Source organism: Rhipicephalus sanguineus, chromosome 1 (genome assembly GCF_013339695.2).
Source record: "Rhipicephalus sanguineus isolate Rsan-2018 chromosome 1, BIME_Rsan_1.4, whole genome shotgun sequence".
Lineage (NCBI taxonomy): Eukaryota > Metazoa > Arthropoda > Arachnida > Ixodida > Ixodidae > Rhipicephalus > Rhipicephalus sanguineus.
The window spans coordinates 278,794,947-278,814,095 of NC_051176.1; the positions used below are offsets into that span (position 1 = coordinate 278,794,947).

The 19,149-nt window shown below is 45.3% G+C and overlaps 1 protein-coding gene across 2 annotated transcripts in view; it reads left to right on the plus strand.

Moving 5' to 3' along the window:
* LOC119379071 (UV-stimulated scaffold protein A) overlaps positions 1 to 17,815 on the plus strand; it is a 32,181-nt gene extending 14,366 nt beyond the window's left edge. Inside the window, exons 9-10 of one of the 2 annotated variants that reach the window (XM_037648235.1) lie at positions 13,120 to 13,352; positions 16,268 to 17,815. In XM_037648235.1, the coding sequence (XP_037504163.1) occupies positions 13,120 to 13,352; positions 16,268 to 16,367 (333 nt within the window). In that variant the 3' untranslated portion in view covers positions 16,368 to 17,815. Of the gene's footprint in view, positions 1 to 13,119; positions 13,358 to 16,267 lie in introns of those variants that run through there. The other variant, XM_049411857.1, reaches the window with a different exon arrangement.
* The last annotated feature ends 1,334 nt before the right edge of the window (positions 17,816 to 19,149 follow it).

A 19,149-nucleotide genomic window follows, 5' to 3' on the forward strand; every position in this document is an offset into this window, starting at 1 on the left:
AGCATTGTTCCTTGATCTCTTTGATCCCTGTATTCTCAAACAAGCCTTGACTCGAAATTTGTCTTTACTTGACAGAGTTGAGCACTGCATCACTGCTTGACTGGAAATGACAGCGCACTTTGCAACAATTTCTGCCAATTATCTTTCATACGCAGTGGCCACTTTTGATGAGATGTGGCACTGCCATCCAATTTCTGAAGTCGAGATGGAGCGTTGAGTGAGGGGACGTTCGAGAATACAGGAATAAGCCTTTTACATCTTAAAAGCACAGAAATTTGTTTAATGTAGGGGTATGCCATCCTAGACATATATGTACCTAAGCTGTTGCTTCTTCAGCACAGTCTTTTGTACCTCACTTGCATGAGAATGTTGCTGCTGCTGGTATTGGTTATTGTATTAGTTGCACTAAAGGTCAGGCTGTTTCAGTTGTGAGTATGATGACTGAGGGGCGCGAAAAAACGGCACACAATGAAAAGAAGTACACGGGACGACGCGCTTACTAGCAACTGGAATATTTTTATTCAGGAAAGACATATTTTTATTCAGGAAAGCGCGTCGTCCCGTGTACTTCTTTTCATTGTGTACTTCTTTTCGTTGTGTACTTCTTTTCGTTGTGTGCCGTTTTTTCGCGCCCCTCAGTCATGAACAAATACCAACTCGCCCAACTTTTTACTTTACTGTGAGTATGATATTGTCTGTAACTGACTATATCTTAATAAACACTAGAGGCAAATATATGTCGATTTATTATGAATGTGCAGATTTATGGTCTAATTAGCAAGAAGGCTAGGCATTTGTAGCCTTGCAGATCATGATATTGCACCTTGTACCTTTTTGTGTACGGAAGCATTGTTTGATATTCACAGTGTAATGAATCAAGTGTGCCCAAGGACGGCAACAGGGGATTTTGATACATATTGGGAAATCTGCTGGTTTAAGATGGAGTCAGATGGCACTGGACCAGGGGCGTAGCCAAGGGGGGCGTTGGGGGGGTTCAAACCCCCCCCCCCCCCGAAATTTTTCAGTTTTGCTTGCGTATATATACACGCACACATACAAACACACGCACGAACATACATAAAGTATGGTTGAACCCCCCCCCGAAAAAAATTTCTGGCTACGCCCCTGCACTGGACAAAGCTAACTGGAGATTGTTGAGAGACATTTCTCGTTCCATATTAAATAAGATTGGAGTGCTGACTTGTCTGATAAGGCCATCCAACTGGTGTCCTGCCAATTCGAACATGGTTATTTCGAAATCCCGCTTGATTCGAAGAGTTTCTGCCATGTTTTGTAATGTAAATTTGAGTGGATAACTTGAAGCAGCCGTCAGCACCAGCCTGCTTAATTCGAAAACTTTGGCTGCTATGTGGCTACTCCAGGGTGATTCCACGTAAGATCGAACAAACGATGGCTGGTCGACCTCTTAAATTTATTTCAAAATTTGATATATTATTGCCTGATGAGTGGAAAGAAGAGATCCACAATTTGTTTTGCAGCCAAAAATTTTTTCGAAGCACAGGAAATCAATAATGACGAAGAGGTGGAGTGGAGCGCTCATCCGCTCTGCTGTTTTGGCCAACTTTCGTTATGAATTGCACAAAATATATTAAAGTTAGGTAGCTGAAATTTATTTACCTAAATATATGCATGTTTTTGCTTCTGCTCAGGTATTTTTAGTTTTTATGTGTAGTGTAGATGTTTTTATAAAAAACCTCAAATATGGCCCAATTGGCAAAATTTTCTTTATTTTGAAGGTCTTTATCTCAATAAAGCCTTGTAGCAGATCTACAAAAATTCCGCATTACGTTCTTCGCATGCTTATCTACCAAACTGCCAAATCTTGTATTTATATAACTTTTCAGTAAAGAGATATGATCGGGCTAAGTTCAAGAAAACACCGAACAATGGAAACTTCTGACAACAATAAAAAAAAAAAAACTTTTTTTGAATTTCTTAAACTTTGTCCACTTATTCTCCTCCACATCAGCTTTCACAATCATTAAAAACATGTTGCATAATGTCGTTGCACTAATAGGTACGGCCCATGCAATGAGACCCTTAGGCAAGGATGGGCAATTCCGACTTCTTGTCCAGCAAGTGTATAAAATGCAGGCAGGATTGAATTTCTTTTTATTAAAAGGCCAACAGGTACCGAAAAAGGTGTCGCCGGCACTCCAGACGTTAATTTTGAAATTATTTGGTCACTGCAGCGGCCACGAGCGCTGAGCTACCGAGCAGGCGCGCGTGCACCCGAGATGCAAGTTGCAAGAGACGGCGCAGTGAGAGCTCGTTTTCGCGTCCTCAGACCAATTGAGTTCGAAACAGCAACACCTCTCGGGTGACTTGAACGCACGTGCACTGGAGCTTCGCTATTCTATCCGCCCTCTGTTCGCATCTCAGCTAGGCGCTGATAACACGGCGTAGATGGAAGCAAGATGAAAACTATAAGGGAGCTATGAGTGCTCGCTTCACGCACGCTGCTGCCACAGAAACTGCGCTGCGCCAGTTGCGATCAGTGGAAAGCATGAACGTGGCACTCCAGTGGCAAAGCAAAATATGGATTGGCAAAGGAAAGAAAAGCAAAACTATCGGTAACCGGATGCGCTTGCCTATATTAGATGTCGGCAGCAGACGGCCTGAACTGGCCGCGCGTTCGGTGCGCTGTTCACACTTCATTCGGCGCGGATATTTCTTGTGCTTTGCTCTTACTCTAGTCTTCCTGTGCGTCTCATGACGAGAAAGTATAGCTCTGAATGAGTCTATTGTGGAGACTCCCTTTCGAAGCACAAGAAGCTTAAAGGAGTACTGACACGAATTTTAAAAAATTTCGGATTGTTGCTCTAAATAAAAATACTGGTGTCGAGAAACCTAAAACGACTATTGTGGTGCCTGGGAATGCATCCTATATATTTTAATTAGCGCCACCTTAAAAAGACACTTTCGGTTTCGATATCGAGGGGGTGTCGTTTCATAGCAGTGTGACATCACGGAGATACAGAAACTCGCGTTGTACTAGCGGGAAATCCGTCATCTGCTCGTGGTGCAATAGACAACGATGAGTGAATTGTCGTCCAGTGACCCTGACAGTGATTTCTACGATTTAGGCTGCATGCAGAACGCAGAACTCGCGAACTCGGAGGAACTGTCTTGACTCGTCGGGATAATGTCCTTGCAGTGTGGCTGGCTTGCAAATGCTCAGCGACGAAAACTTCAAAGTCAAATTAAAATATTTTATACGTGTTCTCCGACTCCAGTGTGTGGACAGCGTGGACACTGCATACCAACGAAGCAAAAAATGTCCCTTTTGCGATGTCTCAAAATCGTGTCAGTAATCCTTTAATTATTGCAAAGAAGCCAAAATTTCGCAGAGTTACCGACCTAGACATAAATGCTTTGAAGGAACGTTTAACGTCTGAAAGATCAGTGACTGTCAGTGAGACGGACTACTTGTGCTACGCGTGCTTTCGCTACCACTGCAGTGAAAGATCTTCACGGAACGCACAGTTTAACGATGACATTCTTATGCCCCCTGAAAAATAAATCGACGCAATTAACCAGATCACTGCGACTACCGGTGCACGTGCGTTCAAGTCACCCGAGAGGTGTTGCTGTTTCGAACTCAATTGGTCTGAGGATGCGAAAACGAGCTCTCACTGCGCCGTCTCTTACAACGAGCAGTGATTGCACTCCTGCGCCAACTGCGCCAAAGTGCGCCAAATTGTATTTACTGCGCCATCCTGATAATATCGACGAAAATTGCGCCAAACTGCGCCAAAGTCTCGGGTTTGGGGGCGTCTATCACCGGCAATTGCACGGCCGGCGCGTCAGAACATGTGCAGCTTGATCTTGGGGTTGCCAAAGTCGCAACCATGGACCAAGAATTATTCCGCTGAATAAACAGCGCTCGCGCGTGCGTCCCGAATAAGCCACGATGCCAAGCACGGTGCCGACGCAGCTTCTGTTCTGCAAGTCGGCTCGACAGCAAAACGCGCTCTCCGCAGAGGCTCGTGACGTCTAGGCCTCTCGGTAGTGAGAAAGTGCGACGGCGATTCATCGGCGGACGTCGTCTGTGCTAGAAACGCTGCTGATAGCTTGTTTCAAGCGTCGCACGGCACGTAAGGAAAGCAATGTTCAGTAATAACTACATGTGTGCTGCTAAATGTCTCTCACTTCTGTTTCCGGACATCGCGGAATGAAATCTGGGATCGCTAGCAGTATATATATGGAACAATATCGAATTTTCCTTGCTTCGCGTTTATGGAAGAGCACGCGAACGGTGGAAACGCGCTCACACTTTTCCTCGGATATACTTTATCCATGGATCTTCATTAGGAAGAGCTTTTTCTCAATTGCTTATACCAGCACGTCCGAGTTTAATCACTCTGCGGTGAATACCCCCTAAAAGGCCCTGCCCTTTCGAGCTCACGTGCTAGGGTTCCAATTCGAATTTTTTGCTTGCTTTTTAAAAATGTCATCTCATTAATAAAAGCATATATCCTGGTCGGAGCAGCCGCAAATACGCAGCTGTCAATAGCGGGCCCGTCGCTGACGGCCCACAGTGAAGCGGCTACCCCATGTTACACGTCCGCCCCTCGCTTTCGGGGGTCAATAGCTGACGGGTAAAAAAACTCGAATACGATACCAACAAATTGTATTGTTAAACGAAGTAAGGCTAGCAGCTAACTCTTTTGGATTCGATCTCGCGTAACTCAACAAAACAGTGGTTTAAGGGAATATGGCCGCTCCAGGAACCGAAGCGTTTTCTTGCTCTGAGTTCTCTAAACACGAAGTAAGCGTTGAGAGCACAGCAAGTTTACGAGCAGTCTCCTGATGCCTCGAGGTAGCGCGCGCGCAAGCGACTGCGCCCTTCGAACGATGCGCCCCCCCCCCCCCCTTTCAGCTCCCCTGGCGTCCCTTCATGCTCCTTACGAAAGACGGGCGGGGCGTTTCCTCGCTGTTTGATGAGCAATCGACGGCAGGCCTGCACGCGGGAAGATGTTATCTCATGCGCTGTCCGTGCGACGGAGACAGACGGCCGGCTAGCTTAATCTCCGCTTCAGCCGCGTTCGTCGCCAGCGCTCGCGAGCTTTTACCCGCGGCTAGAATGCGCGTGGTGATGTCATTAATTCGGTCTTTATACAGAAAATTACGGCAATGTCGACGACAAAAATCCGCGGAGAGCGTCCGTATAATTGTTATCAAAATAAACATTTAAAAAAAGTTGAGGAGCCATTTCACTCTGTGAAGTGGATGATAAGCGAAGCTGTTTCGCGCATGGCAAGGAGGTGACATGGTGGAGGACAGTTTGGTATGTAAGGCCAGGTTGTTAACGTTCAATACGCAATATTAATGCGAAAGCATCAGATGCTGTATCAAACACGAAAGTTGACCGTCGGCGGCGTCAATCGATTGATGCAAAAAATAATCGTGATGACGCCATCACGACGTCATAGATCGTCAAAACTTGTGACGTCATCATTGCGTCATATATCGTGATGTCACGTGATGACGCCATCACGACATCGTCGCTTTACACTGCATCCGCAATCGGTGCGCCGATCATGGAGCTAGCGCAAAACCAGGTGAGGTGCAGAAAGCTTGCAGAGGAGGGGGAGGATCAACCCGTCGATCGAAAAGAAAAAGAACCTGGCTTTCGCCTTGGAGTTTTCTTAGGGGAATGCATTAGGGACAGTGTGGCTCTTTGGCATTGAGGCACTGCTGTACATCACGGCGTTTGTCTACAATGTCTGCTGATAACCACATAGATGTATTTAGAGTGTTATTCATAAAGTTCAATTTTATTGATCTGGTATTCTGTTTATTTGCTAGTGTCGAAAATAATCGCCGAAGAGGTTAATTCAGAACACTCAACTGCATGAGCCCTTATTTTTTCATTAGCGAGTGAAGTATGGAGTTCTCATGAGATGATTTTTTCCATGATATTTGCAATGAATCGAAATATTTCTAGCCTTCATAAGAGCCCCATAGCAATATTCTGATGCTTGAATGTTAATGCAATTTGCTTCTGTAGTGCACTCCAGGATGTAAAATTCGCTGCTCCAGAGTGCTCCCAGATGCAAAATTATCTGCTCCAAAGTGCTCCAAGATGAAAATTTTGCTGCTCCAAAGTGCTCCAAAACGGAAATATTGCTGCTCCAAGAATTGCTCCAAATCAGAAGTCCTCGGTAGCATCACTGAACGAGCATCTCGGGTGCCCGCGCGCCTGATCGGTAGCCCCGCGCTCGTGGCCGCTGCAGTGACCAAATATTTTCAAAATTAGCGTCTTCAGTGCCGGTGACACCTTTTTAGGTACCTGCTGGCCTTTTAATAAAAAGAAATTCAATCCTGCCTGCATTGTATACACTTGCTGGGCAAGAAGTCGGAATTGCCCATCCTTGCCTAAGGGTCTCATTGGAGGGGCCATAACTATTAGTGCAACGACATTATGCAACATGTTTTTAATGATTTTGAAAGCTGATGTGGAAGAGAATAAGTGGACAAAGTTTAAGAAATTTAAAAAATGTTCTTTTTTTAATTGTTGTCAGAAGTTTCCATTGTTCGGTGTTTTCTTGAACTTAGCCTGATCATATCTCTTTACTGAAAAGTTATATAAATACAAGATTTGGCAGTTTGGTAGATAAGCATGCGAAGAACGTAATGCGGAATTTTTGTAGCTCTGCTACAAGGCTTTATGGAGATAAAGACCTTCAAAGTAAAGAAAATTTTGCCAATTGGTCCATATTTGAGGTTTTTTATAAAAACATCTACACTACACATAAAAACTAAAAATACCTGAGCAGAAGCAAAAACATGCATATATTTAGGTAAATAAATTTCAGCTACCTAACTTTAATATATTTTGTGCAATTCATAACGAAAGTTGGCCAAAACAGCAGAGCTGATGAGCGCTCCACTCCACCTCTTCGTCATTATTGATTTCCTGTGCTTCGAAAAAATTTTTGGCGGCAAAACAAATTGCGGATCTCTTCTTTCCACTCATCGGGCAACAATATATAAAATTTTGAAATAAATTTAAGAGGTCGACCAGCCATCGTTTGTTCGATCTTACGTGGAATCACCCTCCAGATCCTGATTTCACCGCAAACCCGCGGAAACGGCGGCCCTTTGGAGCTGCAAGGCATTGTCACGTAGCATTGCTAATGAATCATAGGTAAGGCACCTCAGCCTCGTTGTTGCCAGCGCAAAAAAAAGTCTCGTCAGTTCATATGCACACCTGCAGAACAGAAGACGTGCGTCACTGCGACACAGCGGTGGCACGCGGGCAGCATGTAACATGCACCTCGCAGCGTCAGCATGTCGTGATTTACCCATTCTTTCTGGTAAAATAAAGAAAATAATGAAGGATATAAAGGATGTTCCGACGAAATTCGCGATGTATGCGAACCTCCGCTTGGCGGTTGCTCCGGCAATTTGTGGACTTGCTCTGCTGGCAGAGTTCTTGCCTGCAACACCTACTTCCAAAACTTGAATGATCATGTTTTCCAGCAAGAACACATCACAAATTCTGTCAGGCTGGCCATTATTATTTTCTTTATTTTTCAGAAAGAATGGGTAAATCATGATGCGCTGACGCTGTGAGGTGCATGTGACACACTGCCCGCGTGTCACCACTGCATTGCAGTGAAACACGTCTTCTTTTCCGCAGGCACGCGTATCAGCTGACCACGAGACCTTCTTTTTTTTAAATGCGAAGCATTTCTTAGCGAACCTCTGGCACTTTGAGCGTTTCTATCTACGTATCTATCTATCTATCTATCTATCTATCTATCTATCTATCTAGCCGCCTACGTCTGGGTGCTCTCATGATCGCCTCCTTAACTTGGTGTAGACCAAACTTTGCATGGGAGGGTAAGAGGATTTGACGAATATGACTGCCGGGTCATGACATGAATAACTTTAAAATCTTGTCGCGTACGTCGTCAAACCCTTTCCACTAGACACGTGTGGCACATACCCGTTTACCACGGGCCGCGGTGTACGGGTATGCGCCACAGGTGATTGACAGTTTATATCTACCCAGGAACGGCGAGAACAAACATTGTTAACTTAAATGCTAGGCGTTAAGGAAAACCAACATCGGCAGCGTTGACGCAACAAATGGAAAGAATGAAAGTTAGGATCCCAGCAGGAATCGAACCCAAGCATTCTGCGTGGCAATCAGGTATTCTACCACTGAGCCACGCCAGGTCTATAAATTGGTTTGGAAAAACAGCCTACGCTGGCGTAATATCGGTGCAATGTCAATTGTGGTTGTGGTGCTGGCTATCTAATTTTACAAGAAAGCAATCAACACTACATGATACTCCCACGATGTCTACTCCTACGATACAGGCGTCATATCAGATTAACGTCTGTAGTTCCAGTGTTGGCTCCGCTTTTATAGCATTCTAATAAACATTACGTTTGTATTCCTATGATTTAGCAAGCTATATTTAAGCATTGCTCGACCCCGGAGGAATACATTAACGAAAGTTACATATGATATCCACATCACCGCACCGTAAAGCGCACTTGGTCCGCCAGAACGACGCAGTGTCCTCTTCATTTCTTACAAGGCTGGGCGATGGCCTCATGCTGACCGAGGATGACGCCAGATTGATTGACAGCCGCTTTGTAGACTAAGCTACGTAGGCCACATACGCCCAGGTAGTCTACAAATACGACAAACACCATCCACTGATGTTGGTCTACGTAGCACTATCCAGGCCTACGAGCCTGAACGGCTTATACCTCACCAACGCGAAGGGTGGCTTCCGGTTCCGACATGTCGCCGGCTCTGTCGACAGACGATTTGTCGACGAAATGACCGAGGCATCCACGAATTCCAACAGCTCTACTATACCACATACTTCACTACACATGGACCCCTCGTCACCACGATCACGACCGGATCCTATGACAAGTCGTAACCAGCTGCTGGTGCTGACTGATCACGGTGATGATGCCCTTGTTCAAGAACTGTCAAGAACTTTTTGCACACATGCACACGGGTTCGTGAAACGTGCGTGCGTTCTCGGGACACGTATAAGCACTACATATCAGCTTACCTCTTCTGGTGTTAGTAATACCCACGTTGCCATTGGCAGCGTTACCCAACCGTAAACAACTGGTTATATTACACATATGCGGCTCTTCAACATATATATGTGTGCGTATAAAATTTATACAAATCTTTAGCGTCATTTTGTAACGTGTCGCTCAGTAAAAAAAGCTTACGCCACAGTCGGCTACCCGCCACATGCTTCGCATAACATCGACTCCCATGGTACCTGGGATCTGCCGAATTTTTTTTCTGCGCTGGCAACAGCGAGGCTGAGGTCTTCAGCTGTGAATAATCAACACTGCTATATGTCATTGCCTTGTGGCTCCAAACGGCCGCCGTTTCCCCGATATTGCGGCAAAATCGGCATTGCATATTGCTGGAAAACATAACCCTTAGAGCCGCAAGCCAGCAGACATGGCAAATGACCATCTCTGATTACTTTCAGTAATTCAAAGTTCCTTGCCTTGAAAACCCGCTTAATTCGAAGATTTTTCACCGTGTGGCGGCGATTCATCGGCGGACGTCGTCGGCTCCAGAAACGCTGCTGATAGCTCATTTCAAGCGTCGCAGGGCATGTAATTAAAACATTGTTCACTAATAACTACATGCGTGCCGCTAAAATGTCTGTCGCTTCTCTTTATGGGCATCGCGGATTGAAAAATATACTTTAACCATGGATCTTCATCCAGAAGAGCTTTTTCGTAATTCCTTCCGCCAGCACATCCGGGTTTGTAATCGCTCTTGCAGTCCTGCCCTTTTGAGCTTGTGAGTGCTAGGGTACGTCTCAATTCGAATTTTTTGCTTGCGTTTTTAAAAAATGTCATCTCATTAATAAACGCATGCCTCCTGGTTGGAGCAGCCGCAATTTGGTTTTAATATGTGCAGCTGTCAGTAGCGGGCTCGTTGCTGACAGCCCTAGAGTCGGAAGGCCCACTGTGAAGTGGCTACGCCATGTTATACGTCCGCCCTTGCTTTCCAGGGTCACTTGCTGGCGGTTAAAAAAAAAATCACAGTTTCGCTTAAAGGAGCATGACACGAAAATTTTGCACCGTGTTTTTTCTGTTGCAATAGGTAGCTAACGACCCACTTATCACAGCTGGAAAGCTCGTTTGCTCGAGTGCGCAACTGTTAATTTTTTGGAGACGGTTTTGTAGCGCTCACTCACAGTTTCGTTTTCAGTGAGCGCCAAGTGGGGCGGGACCTAGAGTGGTTTTCATGTAAACATAGCTGGCTACGTGAGCGCACAAAACCACGTGCACACGAGCCTCGCGTTGACAACTCTTTCAACGAAGGCTTCCTGGGTGCTGCTATAATCCCCTCTGAGGTGTTGTAAATATGCGTGACCCTCAAAAATGCACTGCCGAGGCAAGGACATCAGCCTTTGTATTCCTGTGAAAGTCTGCGCCCTTTTTCCGTTGAAAAGGTCTGCTAGGAGAAAGCGCTCGCAATGATCATAGCAGCCAACACAATCTCGTGACGCAGGTGGCGAATGGTTGTTTACACGAAAACCAAAGGCGCGTTTCGCATGCAGTGGCGTGACACACACATTAAAATTGATTTTAAATATGTCCTTGGCTGTATTATCCATTGATATTTTGTAGATGCGTGTGTGTCCACACAAATCTATCCTACAAGTTATCTTGCCCTCAAAATTTTGTGTCAGTACTCCTTTAAGGTCGAAGTAATGCATGCGATACTAACAAATTGTATTTTTATGCGAAGTAAGGCTAACAGCTAACTCTTTTTAGATCCGATCTTGTATAACTCAACAAAACGCTGGTTCAAGGCAGTGGTGTAGCCAAGTAGTGGCACATCGGGCGCGTGCGCTCCCCCACCCATGCACCCATTGTTTTTTTTTTGTTTTTTTTTTTGTTTTGCCATGCTATACAGGCCCAAAATGACACTCGATCACATCTGCCTGCCCGGTTTCCACTTCAGATCAAAGAGGTGCCCCCCCTCCCAAAAATATTTCTGCCTACGCCCCTGATATGGCCACTCAAGGGACCGAAGCGGTTTTCGTACTGTCAGTTCTGTAAAGGCGGAGTAAGCATTGAGAGCACAGCAAGTTTACGAGCAGTCTCCTGATGCCTCGAGATAGTGTGCGTGCCAGCAACCTTCGAGCGGCGCAGCCACCCCCCCGTCCCCTACCGTGGCGTCCCTTCATGCACCTTACGAAAGACGGGCAGGGCGTTTCCTCTCAGTTTGATGAGCAATCGACGGCAGGTCTCGCACTCAGGTTGATGTTATCGCATGTGCCCTCCATGTGACAGAGACGGCCAACTTGTTTCATCTCCACTTAAGCTGCCTTCGTCACCAGAGCTTGCAATCTTTTACTCGAGGGTAGAACGTACGATGATGTGCGGGGTGATGTTATCAATTTGTAATTTATACGGAACACGACGGCAATGACAAAAGCCCATCGAGAGTGTCCATATAGTTGCTATCGCAATAAAAAGAAAAAGAAATTGAGGAGCCCTTCCACTCTATGAGGTGGATGACTAGCAAAGCTGTTGAGCGCATGCCACAGTGGTGACATGGTGGAAGCCAGTTTGGTATGTAAAGCCAGGTTGTTAATGGCCACGCTGTTAACGTTCAATATGCAATATTAATGTGAAAGCCGTAGACGCCTCATCAAACATGAAAATTGACCATCGGTGGCATCAACAGGAGTGATGCAAAAAATCGTGTGATGATGCCATCGTGACCTCATAGATCGCTAAAACTTGTCATGTCATACACCTTGAAGTCACATGATGACATCGTCACATGACATTGTAGCTTTCCACTGCCTCTGTGATCGGTGTGCCGATCATGGAGGCAGTGCAAAACCAGACGGGGTGCAGAAAGCTTGCAACATCTCTGATCCTGGTGGCGGTGCAAAACCACGTTAGGTGCAGAAAGCATTCAAAAGGGGCCACAGGCTCAATATATCAAGTGAGAAGAAAAAGAAGAGATGGCTTTTGCCTTGGAGTCGTCTTAGGCGAATGCATAAGGGACCCTGTGAATTTTTTTTTTGCATGCTTCCTAGAGGGCACTAGGGGGTTTTCGGCATACCAACGGAATGTCTTAGCTATATATAGAGCTTCACTTTAAACGAAGAACGAAGTTTGTTAAATCACGTACCCCGTTGAACGCATGTTCGGACACTTTCGCGAAAGCTTGACTTGAAGCGGACCTCCATCTTCCAGGCAACATGGCACATGCGCAAACGATAGTATGGAAGCATTGGGAGAACGGTCTTGCTACCGCACGGAGAGGCCTCAGAAAGAGGGAAGGGAGTGTCGGAGGAAGTTGGCTCTTTGTGACTAGCTAAGGCACGTCATGTTGCACCCAGCAATACGATCGATTGAGAAGAAAAAGAACCTGGCTTTCGCCTTGGAGTCGTCTTAGAGGAATGCATTAGAGACAGTGTGACTGTTTTGCATTGAGGCATTGTACATCGCGGCATTTGTCTACCACGTCTGCTGATAACCACATAGATGTATTTAGAGTGTTATTTCATGAAGTACAATTTTATTTATTTGCTAGTCTCAATGATATTCGCTGAATAGGTTATTCCAGAACACTCAACTGCATGATGACCTTATTTTTGCATTATCGAGTTAAATATGGAGTGCTCCTGAGATGATTTTTTACTTACGATTTGCAATGAATCGAAATATTTCTAGCTCTTCATTAGAGCCCCACATTAATTATTAAGGTGCTTGAATGTAAATGCAACTTGCTTCTCCAGTGTACTACGGGATGTGAAATTAGCTGCTCCAGAATGCTCCCAGATGCAAAATTACCTGCTCCAAGATGGAAATTTTCGCTGCTCCAAAATGCTCCAAAATGAAAACTTTGCTGTTCCAAAAATTGCTCCAAATCAGAAGTTCTCGGTAGCATCACTGCATGTGCCATGTAGCATTGTAAGGTTGGAAAGATGGCCCTTTTGATGTCCTCCTCTTTTGTGACATCGGACTTGAATAAATTGCTTGTGTCGATGGTGGTGATGATTGCTGGGTCATAGGTATGAGGTTGTGGATGCCTGCTTTAGAGATGGAAACATGCAGTGCCCTCTGCATGGCCTCATTGTTGCAAGGGATGATCTTGGCAACCCACGGGACTCAAGCTTAGTGCAGCCAACTCCGAGTGTGCCTGAGTGGCAAGATCCTCAGCTGCTGCGGGACCTTGAGGCTGCCACAGGTGTCCAGCTACGTGTGGGCCGACCAGTACGGAAGCAGCGCACTCGTCGTGGTCCAGTAACCACTGCGAGGCAGCGCCTCGAGAAGAAGGTTTTCAACAAGTGAGTGCCGTAAGGAGGGAGCTCATCTTAATCCAAACAGGATGCAGTATCTTGTTGGCATACACGGTTCACTGATCTGTGCATGTTTTAAAGACGGTTTACAAGAGTAAAACTTCTTTGTGCAGATATTGCATCTGTATCGAATTATTCTTTATGTTGAACAATTTTTGAATGCTTTAGTGTAAATTCATACGAAAATATAGGGCTATATCGAAGCCGGAACACTCCATACATTGAGCGGCGAGGAACTCACCAAGAAGTTGGCTTTCCCTCATAAAATGATGGCTTTTTCTTGTGGAAGGGGCTTTCCCACACGCATTTGGGAGCACGAGTGGTGCAAAGATGGACTAGAGGGTCCAGGCGCCCCACGAGTACATGCTGCTGTGTTTGAAGATATTGAGGCACTGTTTACATTGATACTGTATTTTGTCACGTATGACGCCCCTGCATATAACCTTCACCCCTACTGCAAACTGTGGAAAAATAAAAACTAAAGGAAAAATAATGAATCCCTTCCTATTGCCGTAAAACCGCCTTCCTTGTATTATCGTGTAGTGCTGTGCAGCCAACTTGCACACTGAAGTTCGCATAGAAGATTCTGTAGATTCTTTAAAAGTTTTATATCAACTTATACAATATATCAAACTAATTCGCGTTTTTTTTCTGTGAGTTTGGCATATGTAGGTTGGACTGTATAACGAAGTCAGTAAAATCTGCAACCTGTATTATTACATTCACATTTCGTTGTATTGAAATCGACCTTTTATGCAAAGTATGGTCACTGACAGATTCCATTTTTACTTGGAAGGTGCCGCAAAAATGTTCATATAATAGGGCAGTACGGAAAACTAATTTAGATAACATACATAAATCAACTTTGTTGTTTGTTTAACCTGATATACGGTGACCATGACTTCATGCCGAGCTGGCAAAGTCCTCTTCACAGTGGCTGTTTGTCATGCATAAAGCCAAAAGAGATGCAGCTCCAATGCTGTGTGAAAGCTAGAGTGACCTAAAGAAGCTACTGTGTCCATTCTGCTGCTGCCATGGCTTGCCATCCAAACCTTGGATGTTTTGTGATGCCACTGAGTCATGCGATGCCACTGTTACTATGTTCACTGAACTGAACCACTTGCTCTCCACTTAGTCTGTTGAACTCGCAATGTCAGAACTGTTGCATGTTGCAAAAACAAAAGAGCTGCGGTCTAAAATCGCATGTGAACAAGGCGACAACCTGAATTTCAGCACTTTTGTTTGTGGTGGCCACGTTTTCTGTTTTGCGACATAGCGCGCGCATTATGTTCTAAGGATCGAGCAAGACCCGCTACAATGTCGTAAGTCTGCTTTACCACAGGACACTCACATAATCCTGTAGGTTTGGTAGCGGTGCGGCTGGTAGGTGTGAGCAGCTCCGAAAAATCAGTTGGCTACATTGAAATTGTTCTATGCACTCACCAAAAAGCTTTTATTTGCGGTAGAAGTGCCTGCTCTAATATCTTTAGCGGGAATTTATCCTATTCTTTAGAGTGGTCAGAATAGCTTCTTTCAACTTTGGTATGATGGAGAGTGAGGTCTGTGATATTCTGAAACAAGCAGTAAGGTGCAAGAGGAAACTTCCTTTTTCTCCCCACCTGAAAGCACTTACATCAGTGACATTCGTATCCTGAACACTCGCGATCACTTGCAAGATAAGCAAGACCTCATTGCGTGCTACTGCCTCATGTAAGGAGTCGGGTTCGGCGGGTCTCGTTACGGTAGCTGGCTCCCGCCGTCCGTCCCCATAGCCGATGATTTCCAGTGAGGAGGCGCGTTCTTTCAGGAAGGAACGTAGATTTATTTACATGGTTAAGAGATTGGAGTGAAAAGAGAGAGCAGAGTAACATCAAAAGTCTTCGGCTTTTATAGCCCCGAGAACGTCACTGCAGAAGCACTGGCAAACCGGTGTCAGCGTCTCCCGCCAATCCGGTGACCTGTCGTCTTGGCGTCCGGCCTCCCGAAAGGAGGCAAATAGTCACACAATACACTCGCCACGCCCCGAAGACTCGTAGGTGAGAAGGTCGGCGAGGAGTTTCAGTCCAAAGGGGAAAGGGCCGATGACCTCCGCTTCCACTGCCAGTAATACTTGGAAGAAGCGTTGAATGATGGCTGCCTCGGGTGAAGGCCCCACCTGGGTTGATGGGAGCGTCTTCAACGGCGCACTCCCACGCTGACCAAAACGCACGATAAAGCGGGTGTGTCGAATTCCGGAAAACACGCAGACCGCTCCCTCCGGCGCAGGTTAATTTTCCCTGCTGCGGTAGGGTAGAAGGCAGATGTGGCTGGGTGAGAAAATCTCCCGTGGTGCTATCTCACGCAGAGAACAACAAGCCAAAAAGGGGTCTCCGAATTCCGACGTCCTTTTTCTGGGAAAGCCATCCACGGCGACATGTCCGCTCGCCCGGCAAAAGCTCCTCCAGGAAGAATCGGCATTCCTGCCTCCGTCTAAGCGCCGATATGGGGGGGGGGGGACAGCATTCCGGTAGACAGCTGTACGCTCAATGGCGTCGGCCTCGATGAATTTTTAGGCCAAACGTAACACTCAACAGCTGCTCACACTTGTCACAATTGACACATGGCAACAACAAACACAGTGAATCTCGTGCTCATGCAAGGCACATGCAGCGCTAAATACAGAACTACATTTTTTGTAGAATGTGCACTTTGCAATATGGTAAAAGTGCACTAGGGTACTCGCATGCATGCTTTCAGTCACCCACTCCAGATACACAATAAAAGAAAAAAGTTGTTACAATGAAAACTGAACGGTCAGTTTTCTATCATAATAATAGTCACTGCTTTTTCGTGTAATGTCATTTCTTGTGTCACTGTGTTGTTTGCTTTTCACATATGAAGCAATTTTTTTTTTTTCTGTGCAGACGGGCAGCAAAAAGAGTGGCTGAATCAATGGATTCTATTGACAGCAAGAAGTTCCAGGACAAGTTTGGCCATCAGTGGAACTATGCATTAGGGACATGAGAGAGCTAACAATTTGCTGTATGATAGGCTCGCATAGTTCTGCCTCCTATGAACTTGGATGAAGGGACCTGCTGCAGAACACCTTTTGAATTTCTAATCGCATTAAGTTGGTGCTGAGCATGACCTCAGCACAAACATGGGTGATTGCCAAGGCAGTGATGCTGAGCACAATGAGCTGAAATGTCTGGGTGGGTTTGTTATAAAATTAAACTGACCATCGAGAAAGCACCGTGTGGTTGATGGTTTCTCCATATATGTTTGAAATACCTTGTGAGCAGCATGTAGCTTTGTTCAGGAGGTAGTGTGCTACTGTGTTAATGCATTCGTCACATTGAACACACATGTTCTCTATGCAGCAATGACCTCCCACCATTTTGGAGTAACAAGTACCGTATTTTCTCGCATATAACCCGCACCCCTAACTTTAACTCTGCAAAAAGAAAAAAAAAATTATGCATATATAACCCCTGTATAGTATAACCCGCACCCCACTTTTTAAGCCCATTTTTTCGATTTTTTGGTGTGGGTTGTATGCGAGAAATTATGGTATGTTCTTCAGTGAACATTTTTCATGAGGCTTATTGCTGTCTCATCTTGAAAATGATCTGTCACTTTGTCACAAACTATTGTGATTTCATTTGATCAAATTCGGTCTGCCTTTTTGCTGGCATTTATGTTTGACCACTATGACCTGTATAGAGGAGGAAATACATAAATACTCGCTGAAACGTGTCAAAGAACAAGAGATGCTTATGCTTGTAAAGCATGATTCGCTCGGTGGATTTCATGCGTGGTGGTCGCGTCGTCCGCGATGCCGAGTCTTCTCCGCCTCTTGCCGATCGTCGTGTCACTACGAACGGTTGCGTTGTCCGCTACGCCGTGCACCTCTCTCGGATTTAGTTTCGACTCTCTGTGATGTCCGTGCCTCTGGCTGATCGTCGTGCCGTGACGGCTCCCACGTCAGCCAAGTAGAGCACCTTTCACCGATTAAGGCCCGCCCTTCCGTGATGTCCTCGTGCACTGGCTCATCGTGCCCCGTCCATGAACTCCGCTGACCGGATCCCCCACTCCTACTCTTTCCTATTACTACTCTTTTAATCCCTTCTTATCCCATCCCCCTGAGAGCTACTGCTGAGGTGTCATCCTTGAGATAGACAGTTGCGGGGCTCTCATTTTTCCTCACTTCCTGTTTTTTTATTATTATCAAGAATCACTTCCCCCTTGTAAAGCATGAATGAACCGTTTCTTGCACTGTCTCATCAGATGCACGCTATACATACAGATAATGTCAGTGGAAATGTGACAAACCATTGAAGCATGAATTCACCACAATCCTTTTTATAGCATTGTTACTTGTTTAGAATGCAATGGTTGAGTTGGCGGGAAGTTGAATGGCATTGGATCTCTTTTCCGTAAGAGTATGAAAATAAAATGGTTCTCTAAGGTTAGCGAATGCTTCTGTTCTTTTTTCTTTTGAGGAGCTGTTCTAAATCGGTCCAGATAGTAAACAAATATGGTGATGAAACTTGTTTCAACATAGACAACATAAAAAGTAAGAGCAATTGTGTGTACTTGTTATTGTAGTAACGCGTACCAACATACTTCCAACTCTTTTGCAACCACAAACTAATACATTAAAAATTCTTGCTGGATTTTCATGTTTACCTATACACTCTGTAAAAACAAATGCATGTTGCTATCAAATTATTTCTTTTAGGTAAGAAACAGTGAACTGACTTTTCTTCAGGTTGAGATGTATAGTAAATTGGGTGAGGTTGGTTGCATGCAAATTATATGCATTGTGTAGTATAAAAGTGCAATCATGATTATATCCCATTTCAGTTGATTTTAACATGATAGTGTTAAAGAGCTTGTTTCGCGGGAGTTTCGGTGTCATTGGTTATGAGTGAAAAGTCAGCGTTGTTTGTGAGCGAAAATTCGAAATACATAGATGCAAATAAAAATATTAGGTTCGAATGGGAATCGAACCTAGAACTTCTGTGTGGCAAGCAGGTGTACTACCACAGAGCCACTCCCGTGCTTGAGACTGCTTTGGAAAATAACCCTATATGAATGTCATTTAGTGCGAGGCGTGTCCATAATGCATGTAATATTGTGTGGCAGAAGCATGGAATTGCACCAGGTGTCAAAACATGCGACTTGTGCAAGGAGTGGTTGGTTTAAAGGCCCACTAATTACAAAGCGCACAGGCATAATTAATCATCATTATCGGCAACAACATAGTGTGCAGGTGCGCATGTTGCCTTATAGATGCATAGTGGGTACTTCACTAATTTGCCAAAGGAAGAATTATGGCGCAGTGGGAACTTCCCAGCTGTACTTGCAGTTGGCATTCTATAGTCGGATACAACTTTAGAAGTCCGGAGAGGCCCCGCCCAGATGACCGAATGCATGGCAGCCGATTGTCTGTGCGGCTAAAGTATGCACTCGGCAATGTTTTCCGAAGGCGGGGTCCCAGCTGTCCGTCTCATGATGTAAGTCTGGAGTGCGGGCCCATTGGTGCAGGCTTGTGTGCATCCACCTTTGAGGAGGAAATGCTGCAGATTGCTAAAGTATGGTCATTTTTTACTTGCGGCACGGTTGAGGTTTCCACCAAGAAGCGAAGCCAGGCTAGTGACCGAGAAGGCGATGTGAACAGGGCCCGATTATGCTATCGCATTTTAGTCTCGAAGGCGAAGCTAAAGCGTCCAAGTTTTTGAAAACAAGTAAAAGCTGTGTCATTGCTTAAGATCTTAATCACTGTTGGTGGGATTGGCAATAG